The sequence below is a fragment of the Macaca thibetana genome, chromosome 1 (assembly GCF_024542745.1).
Source record: "Macaca thibetana thibetana isolate TM-01 chromosome 1, ASM2454274v1, whole genome shotgun sequence".
Lineage (NCBI taxonomy): Eukaryota > Metazoa > Chordata > Mammalia > Primates > Cercopithecidae > Macaca > Macaca thibetana.
Window position 1 is genome coordinate 99,849,054 of NC_065578.1, and position 20,149 is coordinate 99,869,202.

The following is a 20,149-nucleotide window of genomic DNA, read 5'->3' on the forward strand; positions in this document are numbered from 1 at the left end:
TTTTTTTTTTTTTTTTTTTTGGTACAGGTCACGTTCAACTTTGGACCCTGCCTCCTGAGGCATGTGGTTTTGCTCTTTCATGAATGGGAGATGGTTTTGTCCTCTACTAATTCCCAGTACAGTTTCATCTTGCAGGTCTCAATGTTATAAGCTCTTTCTTTTACTGTAGCTGGTGCATATATGTCGTAGGTTTGTTCAGAGGCTGGAAGCTAGGATGTACTTTGGACAGTTGTATAGAGTATTTTGGGCATTGTCTGGTTCTGAAGTACACGTACAATATAGTCTGCAGCTGAACTGTCCAGTATGTTAGCTAGTAGCTACATGTGTTACTGAGCACTTGAAATCAGTCTAGTCTAAATTGAGATAGATTGTAAATTTAAAATACATATTGGATTTCAAAGATGTAGTATAAAAGGTGGGGTGTGGTGACTCACAACTGTAGTCCCAGGCCAAGGCCGGGAGTTTGAGATTAGCCTGGACAACATAGTGAAACCCTATCTCTCAAAATAAAAATATTTAATATAAAAGAAATATGTAAGATATCTTATTTATAATTATGTTGATTAATGCTGAAATGAGAATATTCTAGATATATTGGATGAGCAAAACACACTACTGAAATTTACTTTTTTCTTGTAACTTTATTTTAATATGGTTGTAAAAAAATTAAAATTATACATGTGGCTCTCTTTTGAGGATGGCATTCAATTTCCATTGGACAGTGATGATCTAGAGTGTTTTTGCTACTGTACATAGCTCATAATTAAAAATTGTTTTATATACTTTCTACTTTATTTATTTGTTTTTAGAAATAGGGTCTCACTCTGTTAGCCAGGCTGGAGTACAGTGGCCAGATGATAGTTCACTTCAGCCTTGAACTGAATTCAAACAATTCTCCTGCCTTAGCCTTCTGAGTAGCTTGCCACCACTCCTGTCTACATAAAATTTTTTTTTTTTTTTGTAGAGAAGGGGTCTTCCTCTATTGTCCAGGCTAGTCTCAAACTACTGGGCTCAAGCAATTCTCCTGCCTTGGCCTCCCAAAGGGATCACAGGTGTGAACCATCATGCCTGGCCACATTTTTGCTTTAAAAGGTCAATAGTTCTTAGCCACCAGAGGTGTTTAGGCATAAGTTGAATGAACTCTTGGTAATGATCATTTATTTATTCCTGTATTAATTCATTCAGCAACATCTATAACATACTAATTTTCCCAACACTGTACTATACTCTGGGCCAACAGACATAAAAGACATGTTTCCTGTCCTTAAGAAGCTCATCATCCTGTGGAGGTTGTGAGGATAGGATTCAGTTCGGTGCTTATAAGGGTGCTTAGATGACTTTCATGATCCTTTCCAACCCATTGCTCTGCAATTTTTGTATACCTCCTCACTACTTGTTACCCAGAGAATTTAGAGAATCATGGACTTAAGATAATTGTAGATCATAGTCATTTCCAAAATTTCTTAGTCCCTTTTCTATCAGCTCTTTTTGTATTTTTTAATGTAGTCTCCACATTGTAGACGCTGTGCTTCTGTTCTCCATTCTTTCTTCTTTGAGTAACTTCATTATTCATAATAAGAAATGCTTTCTTATTTTGTGTAAATATGTTCTTTCATCTCTGGTTTCATCTCTCATTATTAATATTTATAAGGTTGCTTCATTCTGAGTGATTTCTTAGATTCTCAGGTTACAAGCAGTGGTATGTTGGTAAATTGGCTCTATAAATAAAAAGTATCTGCTGATTTCCATGATACAAATACTTTTACTACTGCTGATTTGGGCTCTCAAAATTTCTGAATATTTAACAGTTGACTCTTGAGTGCTGAGACACCAATGAAACAAGCTCTTTCTTTTAACATTTAATTGTGGATGTTGATTCTAGTTTTCTTAAACTTAATTTTTTTCTTGCTGTTTTTCTGCAAAATAAACACTAAACACAAAATAAACAACAAGTCCCAGTTGCTCCTTCTATTTAAATATTCATTCATCCATTTAGTTTTTCATTCGAGAACTATTTATTGACTGCAGATTCCTCCTATGGTCATAGTTGTGGATTTTTATAATCACTGTATAATAGCTGTATGGTTAAGTCGACTAGTATGCCAGAAGTCACATTTAGAAAGATAGAATTGTGGCCGGGCGCAGTGGTTTGAAGGTTGAGGAGGGTAACCTAAGGTGAGGGTGAGTGGGAAGAACATGTGACTTGCAGATGCACAGGTTCTGTGGGAAGGGCCCAGTGGCTACCTGGGGAGCTCAGGGAGGATGGGGCCAGATACCCCCAGGCCTTGTGGCCACAGTGAAGATTTGAACTTTCCCTTGATAGCAATGGGAAGTCAGTGAGGGGTTATAGCTGAAGAGCGACCAGATCAGATTTGCCTTTCAAAAATACCACTCTGGCTTCAGTTAAGAAAACCGTTAGAAAGTCTAAGAGTGGGTGTAGGAAGGCAGTGGCAATGGAATTGGCAAGTGAAATGCATTCAAGAGATATTTAAGAAGCAAAACCAATGGTGCGTAGTGAGGGATAGGATAAGAGGAAGGAGAAAGGTGGAACTTCTGGGCTGTAGCTTGAGTGACTGTGGGAGCTTTTACCCAGACAGGGGGTGCTGCAAGACTGGATTATCGTTGCAGTTGTTTTTTTCTGGGGGTGGGAGCAGATTCAAGAGATTCTTCTTACATAGTGAGTTTGAGATATCTTTAAGACACCCGAATGGAAATGCCATGTAGGTGGTTGGCTGTGCTGTTTTTGAAGCGTTAAGAGGAGTTTGCGCTAGAGAGATGAATTTGAGGGTCATTGGTAGATAGATGGTAATTTATGCAGATATCTAGGGCAATGATTCACAAAATATGTGTCTTTCTAGCAGCAGCCTCAGCTCCACCTGGAAACTTGTTAGAAATGCAAATTCTCAGGCCCTGCCTTTGGTCTATTGAATTGGAAACTTGAGGTGGGGCCCAGCAGCCTGTATTTGTGGAACTGTCCAGGTGATGCTAATGCACACGGAAGTTTTAGAGGCCCTGGTCTAGAGAGAGTATGGAGTGAGAAAAATTTTGGTCTGGAGTTGAACCTTGAGGAGGTTTGACTTCTAAAGACTGAGAAGTGAAGGTTGGATGACTTTGCAAAGGAGGTTGGAAGTAGTGTTTAGAGGGTAGAAGGAAAATCCAGGAACTAAGACAGGAGAGCAAAGTAGGGAGTTACTTGTTGCTGACATATTAGGTAAGATGATGCATGGACAATGTTCTCTGGATTGAAAATAAGTAAATCCAGACAGAAAATAAATTAGTGGATCGCCAGAGGCTGGAGGAAGGAGAATGAGGAGTGACTGCAAATGAGTACAGAGTTTCTCTTTGGGGTGGTAAAAATATTTTGGAATTACTGGTGATGGTTGTACAACATTATGAATATATCAAACCCCACTGAATTGTACACTTTAAAAAGGAAGATGAGGCTGGGCGTGGTGGCTCACGCCTGTAATCCCAGCACTTTGGGAGGCCTAGGTGGGCGGATCACCTGAGGTCAGGAGTTCAAGACCAGCCTGGCCAACATGGTCAAACCCCGTCTCTACTAAAAATACAAAAATCAGCCGGGCATGATGGCAGGCGCCTATAATGCCAGCTACTCAGGAGGAGGCAATTGCTTGAACCCAGGAGGTGGAGGTTGCAGTGAGCCAAGATTGCGCCAGTGCACTCCAACCTGGGCTACAAGAGTGAGACTTCGTCTCAAAAAAAAAAAAAGGAAAATGAGTAATTCTTTAGAGAAATCTTGTTTTAAAGAGGAGTCCAAACTGGATGGAAGCTGAAGGAAGATGTGGAGCTTGGAAAGTTTTGGATGACTTGTTATTTTTAAAGCTAGTAAGGATCTGAAAATGTTTAAATTGTGTTGGAAAGGATCCAGAAGAGAGATAAAGAGATGATCGATGGTGTTGAATAGTGGTATAACCTCAGAGTAGGAGGGGACTTTTGGGGCCAGTAGTCTGCTGTTTTCCTAACTCCTGACCTCCAGTTCATGTTATAATGCAGGTGAAAACAATTCCTCAGAAGGGATCTTCCAGTTCCAAGTTTGAACATCATGTGGGGCAGGTATCTTTCTGCCTCCTAGGGCCTACCATTCTATTTTGTGATGGTCCTGACTATATTGGTGAGTTGAAGAAAATCAACAGGGAAAATTGACTTACAAAATGGGAGGCAATGTTTCCTCTTAAATGGACTTTCAATCTTATTTTAGTAATTTCCTTTATCCTCACTTCCAGGAGAACGCAGTGCTGCCAATTCCTAAGCCTTTTGAGACTTCCCTGGTATTAATTGTGTTGTTTATCAGTTTTTTGTTTGTTTGTTTTTATTCTTTTTTTTTTTTTTTGGAGATGGAGTCCCGTTCTGTTGCCCAGGCTGGAGTGTAGTGGCACAATCTTGGCTCACTGCAACCTCTGCCTCACAGGTTCAAGTGATTCTCCTGCCTCAGCTTCCTGAGTAGCTGGGATTACAGGTGCCTGCCACCATGCCTGACTAATTTTTATATTTTTAGTAGAGATAGGGGTTCACCATGTTGGACTAGGCTGGTCTCAAACTCCTAACCTCAGGTGATCCACCTGCTTTGACCTCCCAAAGTGCTGGGATTACAGGCATGAGCCACTGTGCCCAACTAGTTCTCAGTTTTTTGATTATCAGTTTAGCATTCAGTTTTCTTGGTCTTCTAACTTATTTACCACTCATCCAAATGATTTCTAGCTTTCAAGATTTTATTGTTTTGTCTCTTCTTTTATTCTCCTTGTCTTTGTTGGTTTCCATTTAAAAAAGAAAAGCCTTTAAAAATTCACCTTTTGGTCAGGTGCAGTGGCTTACGCCTGTAATCCTAGCACTTTGGGAGGCAGAGGTGGGTGTATCACTTCAGCTCAGGAGTTCAAGACCAGTCTGGGTAACATGGTGAAACCCTGGCTCTACAAAAAAATACAAAAATTAGCTGGGCGTGGTAGCTTGTGCCTGTAGTCCCAGCTACTTCAGGGGCTGAGGCTGGAGGATCAATTGAGCCCAGGAGGTGGAGGCTGCAGTGAGCCAAGATCATACCACTGCACTCCAGCCTGGGTGACAGAGTAAGACCCTGTCTCAAAGAAAAAAAAAAATACCCTTTTAGTGAGGTTTGGTAGATGCATGGATTCCATCTTCCATCTTTACCTTCTCTCGCTTTTTTCCCCCAGAGAATATGTAACATGTTTTTGTGTCCCTTCACTGTTATAGTATTCTCCTGTGACTATGTATGAGCCACATGCCGCTAATAAGCCATTTCTTTCTTGTCTGGTCTTTGGGGCAGATTTTGGGAACCTGTTGGCACTACGTGGCTGTCATGAGGATTAAATGTGCTAATGCATCTAAATTACCTGACACAGTAGGTGCTCAAAAAAGGCATGCCATCTCCTTTTCTCAGTCTGGAGGATATGACTGAATTCTGTTGCATTCATTATTAGATTTCAGTTTGTAAACTTGTGTGCCTTTCCAGCCTGCGGTGACTGACTAGCCTAGTTCTGTCAGATGGCATGTTAACTCTCCTTCCCAGCTTTGGAGGCCTGCAGATTTGACCACCAGGTCACCAGAGTTCTCCTTTTTGTCACTGGTAACAATTGTGGCTGTGATGGGGTAGGAGGTATCATGAAAGCCTCACCATACTTTGCAGACATTCAGAAAGAACAGGCCTGGAACTTTTTTCTGGTAACTTACATTAGTGACATTGTTTAGCTGAGTCTAGGGGTGGGAAGATAATACTTGAAAGAATAAGGGATACCTCTACTTCTCGTAATATTTTTTTACTCTTTTTAAATATAAAGAAAATTTTACCCCCTTTTAAAAAACGTAAAGCAGTAGTTTTTAATCTAGGGTCTGTGGTGAGAATTCAGGGAGTCAGTGAACTTAGATGAGAAAAAAATTATATCTTTATTTTTACTGACCTTACCTTATCAATTATAAGGTTACATGCAATTATATATGTTGTAAATAAACTGTAGTAGCATTAGCAATATAAGTGATAATTTAATATCATATTATAGTTATTATTTCTTAAAATATTATTTATGCTCATTCCTTTCTAAAATTATAGTAGCAGTTATCAGACTTGCCACTAGATCTTGTTATATAACATACTAATTTAAAAAGTACCTTTTGGGATATTGTAAATTTGTATTTTAATATATTTAAAATACATATTTAAACTTTATTTAAATGTAATTGAAATCGTTTTCTGTTAATCCTAGTTTATGCACTAAAAACATTATTCTGAGAAAATGGGTTTGCAGGCTTCCTCAGGTTGCTGAGCGTCCATGGCACAGAGATTCTGAACCCCAAAGACAAGTGACTGCAAAGGAATTTATGATTGTTTATATAAACTAATATTTTTCTTAGATCTCTAGTCACTCTTTTCTCTGGCATAGCCCATTAAATTTTGCTTTCTAACATATAGTTATCATTTTTATAAGATATTTGAAAAGGGGGCTATTTTATTTTTCGCTGACATGTGAGTTCAGATGATATTTAAAAACAAAAGAACAAAGAACCCTCCTTTTGAAATGAGACCTAAATATTTGGAATAATTGAAGTTTCAGGACTTAAGCATTCTGTTACGTTGCTTTGCTAACTTCCTAGTTTTATGTTAGGCTTTCGGGATGCTGAAACTCAGGGATGATGAAGTTACATTTTACTTCATGGGTTAGCAGCAATAGGTTCAAGTGACCTTGGATGGTTGTAAAAGTTGGTTTTATGTTAATTATACCTTAAAGCCCTTGAAGGTCTATTCTGCCTTTGGAATGGCTTCTGGCCCCTTGCTGATGGCTGCCGTGTGTGCCTTTGACTTTGTCTGGAGAGGTGTCTGCCTGCTCTGTTTCTTGGGTCAGCAGTGGAGGCTGGGCAGAGAGCCTGGAGCCTTGAGGTCAAGTTTCCTACCTCGGACACCTTGGAACACTGTAGTGTTAAAGCTCTGATGCCAGTTCTTGCTTAACTGACCTGAACTTGATACATTAGTTTTATGTTGCCTAAAGCAGGTCTGCTAAATTGCTCTAAAAACTTAAATAAAGTATGAAGCACTCAATTTTCACCAGAGTAGGTTCCCACTCCTTTTGAAGGAGTTCTTCATGGTGCATTAGAAGCTCTCATGGATCCCAGTGACTCAGAGGAGATTGTTTGGAAGCCCAAGTACATTTTTCTGTTTTCTTTCTTTTCTTTTCTTATTTGTAGGGGAGGGATGGCATTTAATCCAAACACCTGCTAGGTTCTGTTGACCTACATACATTGTCTCTCCTATCTTTTTATGCTTGTTTTTATCATGTTCCTCACAGGAGGTTATTCCTCTGCCAGAATACCTCTTGCAATGATGAATGTTTTACTTAATCAAACAGTCCAATTCACTGTTAATAATAATAATAATAATAGGCATCATATTTATGAAATGCTTCCTATGTACCAGCCACTATATGAAGGACTTTACATATTTTAAAAAACATAATCTGACAACAGTCCTATGAGTGCTAGCTAATATCATTAACTTCATTTCACAGATGAGGAGACTGAGATTCAGCCTAGAGGTAAAGTAACTTGCTTAAGTTCCTGTGCAGTACCTGGCCAAATTGGAACCAAGGCAGTCAGACTCAGGAATGCAGGCTCTTAAATCAGCCTCTTGGATTAAAGCAATTTCAGAAGTGCTTCAGTTAAGTGTGGTAGTTACCTAGTATGATCTACTGTATTATATAAGTTTACCATGTTGATAGCTCTGAAGCCAAACAAGCACATCTCCAGCTGACTTTGGTGTTATATTTTATTATTTGAATGTTCTAAATGCAAGTTTTTAATGTTGAGTTTATTTATGTTTATAGGGATGCTTCCTTTGGAAATTGCACTTACAATCTCACCATTCTCGACTGTTTGCAGGGAATCAGAAAGGTAATAACAATTCTCCTTGCTGTATTTGATACAGTAGTTTAAAAAAATATGAGAAAGGAATAATCTCAACATCCTTATTTGTTATTGGAGGGAAGAAAGGGGAACCAGTAAGTAGAAGGCTTTTCACTTCCTGAAGGATGATTGATTTGTAAAATACAAACACCAGGAAAAGCTGGGGGGAGGGAGGGGAAGGGGCCTTTCTTTGTCATTTAAACTGTTTGTGTTCCAGGGCAGATTTATCGCCACTGTCAGCTGCAGTGCCTGTGACATTGCTTTGTCACATGCTTAGCTTCATTGTCAGGCTTGATCTTGGTGTGGGAGTCAGGACGTTATTTAAGCCACTGTTCTCCTATGCTGCTTGGTCCCACCACAGACCCACTAAAACAGAAACTCCGGGGGTGGAGCCCTGCGGTCTGTATTTGACGAATCTCTCCAGGTGATTTGATGCACTCCAAAGTTTGAGAACCAAGTCAGAGTTATTTAATTATTTCTGTGTATAATGGAGAAGTTAAACTAGAAGATTTCTGAGAGCTCTTGGAACATGTTTTAGAAACATTAATTCACAATCTGAGAAGTTATACAAGCTATCCTGTAAATTCTAATGAGGGCTCAAAGTACATAATTCCATCTCAAACGTATAACCATGATTTATTATCAGTCAGAAATGTACATATTACATAACCTGTTGATCATAGGACATGCATAATAATGTTACATGGACTATAAGTATATTATCAGTAGCAATTCTAGTTCATTTCTCAGATGTAATATAAAACTGATTTTGCTGTGTTTTGAGTTGAGAAAATTGGTGTGATAAATGTGCTACCCATTTTATACATGGTTGTTTCTGTTTCATTTAAAATGAATTTAAATCCCATCAAACTTTAAAATAGTTTTCAAATATTTTTCTTTCCACTTAAACAACTACAGAGATACTCTAGCTCACTCTTGCATCAATATTGCCAAAATACACTTACAGTAATACCAGTTAAGAGCTCTTATGGAGACATTACCCAACATAAAACCATTGATTATAGCATTTGGAAAATATGCCTGAGGGAAAAAATAATTTATTTATCATCACTATTATTATTTTGTACCATCTGGTACAGGCTATTTGTTTTATAATACTTAAAAAATTTAGAAAGAGTTCAGACTGGAATATCGCTACCTGTAATTATGGTAATAACTACCATAACTCAGTATAGAAAGTTGTGCCATCCCTCCTGTTGTAGAGGAAAGGTATGTAAACTTGTTTCGTCAAATGTTGGGGTTAACTCAAAGATAGATGACATTTTGGAGGATCTGATAGATTGTGCAGCATGTCTTTAAGCACCTGAGACATTTCTCTTACATAAGGCACCATGTTCTGGGCTTTTTTTGTGTGGCAACGAGTAGTACCCTTCTAAGAACCTATACAGAGTATGGTGACATTTTTGCCGTTTTAGGGAGCACATTTCTCTGATTTTGATGTATTGGCATTGTCATAAGTATAGTTTATATTCCATGTTATGTGAACTACTATACATGGATATAAGCAAACACTTTGAAAATACAGAGAAAACTTCAGAGTGTATATTTTTCTCACATTTATGTCGGGAAAGGTGCATATGGATGAACTCATTTTTTTTTTTTTTTTTTTTTTAAGGATGGACTAATTTAAATAATTTGTTCTGCTTATTCTGTGGGGGTTGTTTAAACCAGTGTTATCAGAATTTTGCATTTATAAGAATCACCTGGGAAGCTATGCTGACAAGGTGATCCTGGGCCCCAACCAAAGAGAATCTGATTTAATAGTTCTGGGGTGGAGCCCAGGAGTCGGCTTCTTTAATATGAATTACGCTAAGTGTTTCTGATGCAGATGGTGCATGTTCTGTGTTTTGAAAAAACACTGATAGATGTACTGGAGCTTGGCTTGCTAGTTTCTTTTTCTATTTTTAATGACTTGATCATGTAACTTTTAAATGTACCTGTGGTTTTGTGTTCTGTTGTAATCCGTATAGCTTCATGATTTATAAAATAAAAGACTCTCTGTTCTCTTTAAAATATTAGATCTGAGCTAGCTGGATAGTTTTTAAAAGTTCTAAGTCATTAGTTACAAAAAGGAGTATGAAGTTTTTCTTTGTGATAAAAATACCAAGTTTTTTTTTTTTTTAATTGTAAGAGCAGTCAAGTATAATCCTACTTTGTCAGAAACTATCATCATGAAACAGATTCTCCCAAGGTAGAGTTTTAGGGACAAATAAGGGCCTATTAAGTAGAAATATTAAGAGTTTTACGGGTTGGAAGAAAAAAAAAGGTAAAAAATGCAGGGTTTTTGGGGGGCTAAATATCTCATATGATAAAAGGAAAACAGAAACTCATAAGAATAATTGATTTTTCTTCTCCTAACAAAGAAGTTAATCACTATGATATATTCTGTTATAGTTACGTCTAGTTCCCAACAATTTCTAAATATGAATTTGTTTTGTTTCATTTTTTATACATATAATTTTACATACAAAACTGATGTAAATTAGAAATCAAGGCATCTTTTGTGGGGCTTTTTTTCATGTTATTCTAAGTGTTTTTTTGGTTCCACTTCTAAGACAGTCTTAATGCAGTATAACCAGTGATATAAAAAGATTTCTAGATATGCATTAAAAATCAAAGGTTTAAGCGATCTCTTCAGATTAGTGAGGATCATTTCTGCAAGTAGGAGTTCCAGAAATGATGAGTAGAGTTTATCAATTTAGCGTGGAAAAACTAATTCAAATTCTGCTTTTAGGGATTACAACATGGATTTTTTGACTTTGAGACGTTTGATGTGGATGAATATGAACATTATGAGGTTTGTACATTTAAATTTTTTTTACAAAACATAATTTCATGTTGATTAATTTTTTTTCCCCCGTCACACGCAAATTGATTGGGTGCTAAATAAAAGCATTCTGGAGTTTTCCATAGTGGTCAGTTTTGTCCTTTCAGCCTTGGTTATTTCCTTTGAATCAGGAGTCATCAAAATTTTATTTTGGGAAAACAACATGTCTATATATATTCTGTCATCAAATATTTATTGACAATCCCTTTGCACCTTAAATTTATAAGAAAAATCTAAGTAGGGTAGTAAAATTATGTTACTTTTATTTTAGAAATCAGATTTTATTTAAAATAAAACAATTTGTACCATTTATTTATTTATTTTTGAGGCAGCGTCTAGCTCTTTTCTCCAGACTGGAATGCAGTGGCACAATCTTGGATCCCTGCAACCTCTGCCTCCCCAGGCTCAAACCGTCCTCCTACCTCAGCCTTCCAAGTAACTAGAATTACAGGTGTATGCCACCATGCCTGGCTAATTTTTTTTTTAAAAAACAGGATTTCACCATGTTGCCTAGGCTGATCTTGAACTCCTGAGCTCAAGTGATCCTCCTGCCTTGGCCTCCCAAAGTGCTGGGATTACACGCATAAGCAACCATGCCCAGCCGCCTTATAATATTTTTGATTGTATAAATTTTATTTTGAAATATGGCTGAATTTACTTAGTTCTAAAAGTTGGCTGAATGTTTTTTCCCCGTGGCATCATTACAAAACTTTTGATTAATGTCTTGACCGCTCAAAATGTAGGCAAAGGCTATCTCCAAGCTGGGTTGTGCTATAAGGAGATATTGAAGAACAGTAGGATAAGGAGTCTAGAGGTCGTTAACTTTTTCTGAAAGATGAGAAGCCTGTACAATGTGAGTAGGTTCAACATTCTTGGAACGTGAATTCATCTGTTGGGTTTCCCCAGAGGAGTAATACGATTTATCTCTATCCTTAGTACGATAAGGACAGCCCTCACATTTGGGGCCCTAGTCTAGAATATGGCTATTTGGATATTCTGTTTCCATGTTAAATGCAACATATCTGAAAATAAACTGATCATCTTTTACCCAAACATGGTCCTCTGCTTTGTGTGTGTTACCGCATTACCATCCTACTGAGCACCCAGGCTCAAGGCTAGAAACATTGCTTTGTTTTCCTCCCTAACCTAGTGAGTATTTGGATCACTTCTACTGGTGCCACAGGATGTATTAATTATATCTGTCTTTCCTCTCTGTTCTCACTTCCTTCCCTCTGACTCAGGTCTCACGTCTTTTCCTGTGGACCTTTCGTTTTAATAGTTCTCTAACTGAGCTCGGCCCTTGTCCTCCCAGGCTGCCTTACACACACCTGAGTGATCCTAAAATAGGGTTCTCATCTTGCTTGTCTTGTTCTTGGCTGCAAACTGGCTGTTTCTCCCATTGCCCTGCTGAAATGAGGATAAACTCTCCTGTCCTGGCATTCTTAGCTGTGATGAGCTCCAGCCTACCCTCCTAGCCGCATCTCCTGTTTCTTCACTGTACGTACTCTGTGTTCCAGCTCCTCTGAACTGCTTAGTTACTGTTTCTTGAATATCCCTGTTGCCTGGTTGAGCTTGCCTTTTCCCAGATCCCCATCCCTTGAACCTCCCCCTCCTCCATTTCGTTTGTGTTAAAATCCTGCACAGATTAGATCTCGGCTCTGGAGTACTCCTGCCCCACCCCCGGCCAATTTCATGTGTTACAATTTGTACTTTCCATTTTTCTTACATCATGGCTATTTGCGTACAAGCCTTATTTTCCTTATTAGGTTGCAAATTCCCTATGGATGGAATTATGACCAAATAGAAAAACAGATACTTTGTTCTTGGATAGAAAGATTTAACATCATAAAGCTGCTACTTTTCCCAAAATTAATACATTTAATGCAATTTATGAAAAAAACCCAAAGAGTGTTTTTAAAAATACCATAAAAGCATTTTTAGTAGTGACAAAAAAAAACCCATTCCCCTCTAAAATCCCAAAATTAGAAACAAAGGGAATATATACTTATAAGAAAGAAGGTCAGATAACTTGTAGTACATCTGAATCATTGAATGTTATGCAGTCATTTTAAAAAATGAATTGAGCTATACCAGTTATCTTGGAATGATTTCTATAATGTTTGTTGAGAAGAAAGGATATGGAAGAGTGCTTTAATAAAATCCATCTTTGTAATAAAACAAATGATAGTAAGACGCTCCCTAGCCCACACATGTAGGTATCTACATTATATGACCAGAGGTGACTTACTTTGAAACTAACGAAGCTTAAATTTTAGAGAACCTCAACCCCCAACTTGTATGGGCACCTTTTACAGTCCTATACCCAATTTTGTGTTAATAATTTTTTATTCTAAGTTGGACCCTCAAATTAGGTAAGTTTCAGAGCCCCCCAAAACCTGGATCTCTGCCCCATGTATATGAGCATGAAGAATGCAAATGGCCCATTGTATTAATTATTAAATATACAGCCAAACACTAAAGCCAATTAAAGCAGAGACGGAGGTGGGAGGGGGTTGGAAGGGGTGAGTGAGAAGAAGGAGCAATTCAAGGAGAAAACTAGTGGAATTTTTATTTATTCCTTCCTTCCTTTTTCTCTAACTTTAATGGTGATGCTGAGGGTTAGTTGAAAAAAATCTTGAAAAACCTTAAGCAGACAGTACAATTTTATTCTTGCAAACAAACCAGCCAAACAAACAAAAATCTGACAAGAAGGTAGTCATGCTTTCACCTTGACAACAACCATTTAGGTGATGGGAGGGGAGCAGTCAGTTTTGGTGAACATTTGGAAAATGTTGTCAAACAATTTCTTTTTTTGAGAGTGATTTATCTATTCTTTTATAAAGCCTGTAAAATAGAAAACCACTATTGTGATTGGCAGGTGGTAGGTATTTCTTAAATTTTAGTTTCTTGATTTCTTAAATGTTTGCTGAAGGAATAAATGAATAAAGGAACTCTTTTCTGACAATCTGTGGGCCCAGTCATTTCCTGTCAGATTTCTCTTGCTGTTTGCCCTGTTCTAGTGAGTATGATATTTGGTGAACTTGTGGAATAGCTGAATTCATACATTTTATTAGCTCCAGTAAAGTCAGTATTCCAATGAAGGCAGTGTAGTTTTCAAAGCAAAATTTTATTGTTGACAGCAGTTGGTGAGACTGTGAACCTTAGATGATTAGGGGATGTTCAAGATGCAACTTTTCAAAGGCACTTCTTTACTAAAGTATGTTTAGTAAATGATATGGCTCAAAACAAAACAAAACAAAAAAAAAACAAAAAAAACCCCAAAACACCCAACAACAACAAAAAGCCTAAACCAGTAAGACTGTATCTCTATGTGAGATTAAAGGGGAATCTTACAGAAAGAGTGCTACTTATAAATGCTTCTAGTGATGAGGTCAACAGAATTTGGGAAACACTTGTGTAAAGTCTACAGATAAACCTCTGCCTATCCTGCAAAAGGTTATATCCATCTTCCTCCTGCAATTCCAGGGTCTAAAGCAGTGCTGTCCAATAGAAATATGAAAGTGAAATAAATAATACATTTTACTTGTTGTAAATATGTTGTTTACATATTTACTAATATACCTAAAATAGCATTTAACATGTAAGCACTATAAAAATTATTAATGATGTATGTATTTTACATTTTTTTTGAATTAAGCCTTGGAAGCCTAGTGTGTAGTTTATTTCTTTTATTTATTATATTTTTTTGAGACAGGGTCTCGCTGTGTCACCTAGGCTGGAGTGCAGTGGTGCAACCTAGGCTTACTGTAGCCTTGACCCCCTGGGCTCAAGCCATCCTCCCACCTCAGCCTCCAGAGTAGCTGGGACCACAGGTGTATGCCACGTTGTCCCGCTAATTTTTGTATTTTTTGTAGAGATGGGGTTTCGCCATGTTGCCCAGGCTGGTCTTAAACTCCTGGGCTCAAGCAGTCCGCCCATCTTGTCTTTCCAAAGTCCTGGGATTACAAGTGTGAGCCACTACGCCTGGCCTCCAGTGTGTAGTTTATACTATAGCATATCTTAATTTAGACTAGCTATATTTCAAGTGCATAGTAGCCACATGTAGCTAGAGTGTGGATTCTGCAAGGACAGGCTAGCCAATGTACTGTCGTAGTCCATCAGTATGACGTGAAGCCTAGGTTATATCTCCTTGCTTCATGTGATCTGTTGTTCACATGAGAGTTAATTTCAAAGCCCTGTTCTATTTAGAAAGCTCGAGGTGAGATACCTCAGGCTCTTGCTTTATTTTCGTGTGACTTAAAAATGGCCCATTGTATTAAGTATTGATAAACAACACCAGGTGTTGGCTTCCATCTTGCAAAAGTATCTTCCAAAATGTGGTCTTTCCAGGTCCTTTACCAAGCTGTTGTCCTTACATTTGCCCCAATCAGACATGAAATTTGGGCAGGTATGCTGGGAAAGTCCAGAAAAGTAACTGTGAGATGATGGTCTAAAACCTTCCTCTAAGAATCACTGTCAAAACATTTATGCTTCTCCAACAGCTTCTTAAGGTATTCTCAAAGAATACATACTTTGAGAACCTTGAGAACTTTTACTCCTTTGAAATCTAGCCATTTCAAATCTAGTTCAGAAAAATAAAAGTTGACCTTTTATCCTAGGGAAAAATAATGAAGATGATAGAGCTTGAACATTCAATTAAATTATGTAGCTGTAGGTATGTGAGGAACTATGCTCTTCAATAGTAAAGTTTAATGGTTAATGCTAGTATAGTCTAATACTCTGCTTGTAAGACCTGGAAGTGGCACCCATATGCAGAGTCTACCTTCAGTCAGCTTTCTTCTATTTTTTTGGGGGGTAGCTGTCCTTACCAAACAAGATGTCGCCCAAACACCAGTGATCGTTCAAGATGCTACTGGTAAGCAGTTGTTATTTATCAGAGAGAATTTGAAGTTGTGTCTTTAGTTTGTTATTTTGCTTGTCCCAAAGGGCTTTCCACTGTTTACCAGAAAGCTTGCCATGTTTGATGATGGAAGTGTGATGCGGTAGCAGTGTCCTTAGTTGGGTTTGGGAGAAGAAATGCAGAGAAATGGTGCTTCAGTGGCAACATTGGAGGTTCCTCATCACTGTGGCTTACATTTATTACCCCATTCAAAATTCAGCCCATGCAATTTCGAGGAGTCTCCTTAAATATCTATTTGGGGATTAGGTGAAACTAAAAGTTCAAAAACGACTTCAAAACTGAGAAAGTACTTTGACTTTTTTCTTTGAGCTATTTTCTAGCTGCCATTATCTGCCCCCTGCCATAAGTCATTCCTTTTTTGGGTGTGAAAAACAAAATTATGAGAATATTTTCCAGAATATCGAACTATTGTGGCCTTGATCCTGTACTTTTAAATGTGAAAAATCCAGGCCACTTCTTTACCATTGTCTTGACAGAAGTTAGAGCCACACTTGGCCTGCAGGCCTGATGACAGAGGCACTGGTTACTGCCTTTACAACAGTCACCGCACAGGGCTTCCTTTTGTTTTTTCATCATGGCACATGGAGAAAATGATAATATTTGCTCAACACCCTGTGATTATAGCTCATAGCTGTTGGCAACTGGCCTGGGGACTCTGGCTGTTCCAGTCTGCCCAGGCAACTCCATTCTGGTCACACTGGTTAGGAAGCTTTGTTTTACAGAAATAATGGTGTGCGGATGAACATTTGTTATTTGAGAGTCAAGTAGCCACACCATGCTCCTTGTGGCCGCATTCTTATAGCTTTTCAGTTCATTTGTTGAACAGATATTAAATGCCTCCTGTTTGCTCCATATATTTGCTAGGCCCAATGTTTCTTTTTCTTTTTTGTTTTTTAGGAGGCTACCAGTAATATCATCTCTCCATGTGTAGGGTTAAAGCCTTTACTCTTGTCACCTGGTATCATAGAATCCATGTATTCTTGTGCCTCATTCTGCAGAAGTTGCCATATTTGAGTCTTGCCCCAAGCCCCCATTTTTATGCTTATCAATTTAGTTGTGATACAAAATTTCTCACTGATCAACGACAGGCTGAAATGTGGACTATTTTGTTCCTGAGACATTCAAGCAATTCAGTTTATCATTATTGCTATCTTCACCTGAAGGGTGCTCTTTTGGGGAAAGACCATTTCTATTCTAGAAAGTGATTTCACATTATTTTGGCCACATTACAATGTAGCCCATCTGGGAACTGTTTGTGAAAAAGCATGGGTTCATTCTGGATGCCTGGGATTGGGTCTTTCTTGGATCTTAGGCCTCTTCGATCAAGACTTCACATTACTATCAGGGTGTAGATTTTAAAAATTAAGTCTGATTATATCATTCCCCTGTTTTATCATTTCCCCTTCATGGACTCCACACTGACTAAAGGTGTGGAGGAAATGCAAACTCCTTACTATAGCACAGAAGGCCCTTCTTGACATGGGCTTGTCCTTCTTCTCCACCCTTGTCCTTTTCCACTCCCTTCCCATACCCAAATCCACGCAGCTAACCAGGTGGCGCCTTCTGAGCTTTTGCACATGCTCTTGCTCCCTCCTCCTGCCGGTCAACTCTTCTTTCTGGTCCACTGTATTTACACGGCTGACTGTTAAGTCCTTCTCAACCCCGTGGAAGCTCTTCTCATGTAGCCTTGTGTGGTACTCTGTTTACACATCTGTGTCTTTCCTGTATCTGTGGGTAATTTTGGGCAGGAACTGTGTCTTATTATTCTTTGTTTGAATGAGTAACCTAGTAGCACAGCACACTCATAGTGGGCAGTCATTATTTGTGGAATGAAAGAACTAATGAATAAATGTGTGAATAAATACTAAAAACAGGAGTATAGCACATTTCAAGATATTTTATATGATCTGTTTTCTGTGGAAAGTGCCTAAAACATGTTAGTTAAGAATCCATTCTGATTTTGCAGTAATATTCCAAGGGACAAATTTACCACGGTAGATAACTTCTTCAAATGATATTTCTTTTATCAGCAGCCAATCTATGCTGGAAGAGTGACTTTTTTTGTTTCTAAGTCAGTTATTTACAATACAGATTGCTAGATATTTTAATCTAAGACCAGTTCTGTATGCAACATCAATTTAGTTTAATATGTGACTGGGGACTATCTCCAGGTTGACTCTGTCACCCTTCACTGTGTAAGTAAATTTCCAGATTGACTAGGTTGTGTAGAGTCCTAACAATTGCTCTTTAGCACCTACCTTGAGAAACAGTAAAGTTTGTTAGGCCTCCCATCTCTCAACAAGTCACATCGGGTCAACAGCAGGAGTCAATGTTGTTGAACACTGAAGTTATGATGCTTCAAGACTTTGGATTAGAATTTGTACAGCGAACTAAAATGTAATCTGGATGCTGCTTGGTCTGCCTTCTTTACATGTTGGTGGATTATGGAACTGGAAATACGGGACTGCCATAGGACTGGGGTCAAGCAGTCCCCAGAATGCAAGTATGTGGGCATGTCCTCACCACCTGAAGCAGTTATGGAAGTGCGCCTCCCATTGGCGATTTGAATATTGGAAGAACTATTAGAAGAAGCCTTCTCCTGCAGCCATCTGGTAGCGTTCATTACACCACTCTAAATCCTCACGTTTAAGGAAGCAAAATTACTTCCTGGCCACTGCAATTGCAAAAGTGAGGGGACCCAGTGTTTCCGTATCTTACACCCATTGCTAGTTCAAAGATCACGTTGGTTAAGTCTATAAAATGTTTTGAGACTTACCCTGTCCTAAACAATTCCCCATGGCTTTTTTTCTTCCTCTTTCATGATTGTTTGGTATCTTTTCCTTCTTTTATCTCCAAACTTCTTAAGAGAGCAGTCTCGACCCTAACTAATTATGGTCTGGCCTCTACTAAAACTGTTCTTGCTGACACAAGGGTTCGTAAAACCAAGTGGCTATGCTTGTTCTTCTTCCTACTTGGTTTATTCTGTGGTCGCTCTCCAATTCGCATTCCTTCCCTGATTTATAATGTGCTGTCTTTTGGATTTCTTCTCCGTCCATGGCTAGCCATCTTTTTCAGCCTCCCTCTCAAGTCCTTTCTCTTCCTTTGCCCACCCTGATTTGCTGGGGTTCTCTAGGGCCTCATGATTTCTGGTTATACACACTTTGTATGATTGAGTGCATCCAGTTCCAAGTTTCAACAACCATGTATGTGCTGCTGACTCCAAATCATCTTTGCGTCTTGAGCATTGGAGTGGCATCTGCAAATGTGCACAGGAGTTTTGCACCCTGCTGTTGTTGTACCAGCAGAGGTGTTCACTGATCTGGACTGTTGGAATGGGACCCTACATGTTTTCCAACCTACCGTCTCTCTGGTGCAGCTGATGCTAGCAGAGGTGAAGCAGTCATCCACATGGGACACTCCTTTTTCCCTCCACCGCACCGTCTCCCTCAAAAGCAAGTCTAAATTAATAATCTAGAGTTTGATTATTATTTAAAGCCAGATGGCATGTCAACTTAAATGAAATAATTCAAATATTTACTTTGCTTTAAGCTCATAAAGTGCCCATCCTTACAGCATGTTTGCGTTTATGTGATACAACTATACTGTCAACACTGTTTTGTTGTTTTAGAAGTTAGGGAAATATAAAGAAGGCACTTCTTAAATGGATTTTAAAAAGCCATTGTGGTTCTACCTTATTAAATTTCAAAATAGTCTTTGTGCCACTGTCATTCCTCTTATGTACTTTTAGTATCACACTTACAAAGTGTAATGTGACTTTTTCTTTAATGGATAAAATGGAGATGAGAATAACACCTACCTCGTAGGGTTGCTATGAGAATTAAGTTGTATAGAATACAGTAGTGCTTAACAAAGAGTCAGTGGTATCCACATATTTGCTGCCATTTTTGTTACTGTTATTTGTCATTCCCACTTGCCTTTGGACTCTGTAAAAGCACAGAGAATGCTTTGTATTGTTTCATGTTTGACGCTACATTACAGTCCTAGATATATAATAAAGGCTCAGCAAATGTTTAAATGAATGTTGAATTGCGCTTCAAAACTGTTCTGCATGTTTTCCTAGAAAACACATCTGTTGATAAAGGGAATCAATCTTGTAATCGTCAACCTCAAAGACCATTTTTTCTATATTACTGTAGGTTTATTACAGTAGTAAAAAGGTCAAATAGTTTTCAGTGTTTGGACTGAAAAATATATTTGTGACGACTATTTTAGAGTCACAGATGCATTTTGTAGAAATCATAAAAATTGGCCGGGCGCAGTGGCTCATGCCTGTAATCCCAGCACTTTGGGAGGCTGAGGTGGGTGGATCACGAGGTCAGGAGTTCAAGATCAGCCTGGCCAACATGGTGAAACCTGATCTCTACTAAAAATATGAAAAATTTAGTTGGGCTTGGTGGCTTGTACCTGTAATCCCAGCTACTTGGGAGGCTAAAGCA

General features: G+C 38.4%; 1 protein-coding gene across 7 annotated transcripts in view; it reads left to right on the top strand.

The window, feature by feature from the left end:
* Nucleotides 1-20,149, top strand: part of CDC14A (cell division cycle 14A) — a 172,235-nt gene that overhangs the window by 84,534 nt on the left and 67,552 nt on the right. For all 7 annotated transcript variants that reach the window (XM_050745054.1, XM_050807490.1, XM_050807497.1 and 4 more), the window contains exons 6-7: nucleotides 7,845-7,911; nucleotides 10,679-10,741. In XM_050745054.1, the coding sequence (XP_050601011.1) occupies nucleotides 7,845-7,911; nucleotides 10,679-10,741 (130 nt within the window). The remainder of the gene's footprint in view (nucleotides 1-7,844; nucleotides 7,912-10,678; nucleotides 10,742-20,149) is intronic.